The sequence below is a fragment of the Morone saxatilis genome, unplaced genomic scaffold (assembly GCF_004916995.1).
Source record: "Morone saxatilis isolate NCDOM2014 unplaced genomic scaffold, NCSU_SB_2.0 Contig9, whole genome shotgun sequence".
Lineage (NCBI taxonomy): Eukaryota > Metazoa > Chordata > Actinopteri > Moronidae > Morone > Morone saxatilis.
The window spans coordinates 8884204-8885840 of record NW_023340268.1 but is presented as its reverse complement, the minus strand read 5'-3'; the positions used below and the strand labels follow the sequence as shown (position 1 = coordinate 8885840).

The 1637-nt window shown below is 42.0% G+C and overlaps 1 protein-coding gene across 1 annotated transcript in view; it reads left to right on the top strand.

The window, feature by feature from the left end:
* The window catches only part of akap9 (A kinase (PRKA) anchor protein 9), a 70115-nt gene that overhangs the window by 6426 nt on the left and 62052 nt on the right, over positions 1–1637 (top strand). The window contains 1 exon segment of the mRNA XM_035680794.1: positions 660–932. Coding sequence (XP_035536687.1) covers positions 660–932 — 273 coding nt within the window.

Sequence of the window (1637 nt, the reverse complement as noted above, 5' to 3'; positions counted from 1 at the left end):
AAAGAGACTTCCAAAATCCCAAATATGTTTACTAAACTAATGTGAAGATCGATCCTTGTACCCACTATTACTAAATCACTCATTTATTTTATTTATTTACGTATCCGTGAATATTAAAAATGTAAAACAGTAAAAACAGAAGAGAACGTCCGGTTTTTGGTGAGTAAAGCATTTGAAAATGGCCGAAGATAACAGGGATGTTATTGGATGTTTGGACAGATCGTTGACACAGTTTAAAAATGTAATCCCTTTAATGAGGATTAGCACCTGGCACAGCAAGAGGCATGTGTCGAGTCATATGGACACAGGGAGGGAGGATTCGCTCGGAGTCGGAAAGACATGGAGCACATAATGTTTCGCTTGGGTTTCGCCAAACTGTGTAGACTCAGAGTGGGTTCAGATACGTTTTTTATTAGTTTGTAATATGAACTGTGTGCTAGGCAGACTAATGAAGTTGTGAATTAGTTCTTTCCCTCAAGTCTTGAGCATTCGGGTCGGACAAACAAAGATCTGAACAGAAGCTACTAGCGGAAATGTAGACTAGACGGGCACTTAAAAGGATGTTTGTGGTCGTTTTTTTTACTTTGAAGAAGCACCACCGGAGCAGAAAGTGTAATCTTTCTCTTTAACGCTTGCCTGTTTCCCTCTTCCCTCTGCAGCTGGCTGAGTACCGCCAGAGAAAAGCTCACGCGGACTCCCAGAAGAAACAGAAAAAGAAGAAGAAAAAGAAGACAGCGGAGGACTCGGAGGGGGATTCTCAGGGTAGGGTGGAGGTCGACCCGGATCGCTCTGTGGGAGGAGAGGAAGGCTCGGGCGGAGAACGGGATGGATCAAAAGAAGGAAATAAAGACCCACCCACCACAGAGTTTACCTTCGCCAGGACGCTGCGGAGTGGAGAGACTGTCAAACATGACCAGACCTACACTATAGAGGTAGACCCTTAATCTTACTCAGTTTTTATATACAGAATACTACTCTGTTCATTTGTTTTAATGCATAAGAAAGACAACAACGCTGCTGGACAGAGTTTACAAATTGAGCATCTGTTGGGCTAGAGGTAATAAATATTTTCACTGTCGACTGATGCTGATTATTCTCTCTGTTAATCACTTTATCGTCTATAAAATGTCAGAAAATACTGACAAATGCCCATTTTGTCCAACCAACAAGCCAAAACTACAAATACATTCAGTTTACAATCACTTACAACAAAGAAAAGCATACAATTTTGACATTTAAGAAGCTAAAAATCAACAAATTATCCACTAATTGCAGCTCTAGTTTGTTCAAGTGCAAATACATCAACCGCTGAGCAATAAAGCCACGGAATCAGTAATGTCTGTTTACAGTACACACACTAATATCTCAAAGTCAACATGCTGTTGGTGTATATTGATTGATTAATGATGCCATCCATTTACCTCCAGAGCAAGCAGCACGTTGTTAAAGGTCCGTCAGCTCGCCGTCTCTCCCTGACTGACCTCCAGACTGTCTGAAGGGCTGCTGTCTCTGCTGGCTGTCTGGCCTCAAGTCCCCACACACAGACTGTGTCACAAGAAAAAAAAAAAAAACCACAACTCTCCCTAGAAACAGAGCGGCTCTGTCTCGCTCTATAATTCAGGTGTGTGATTTAGATC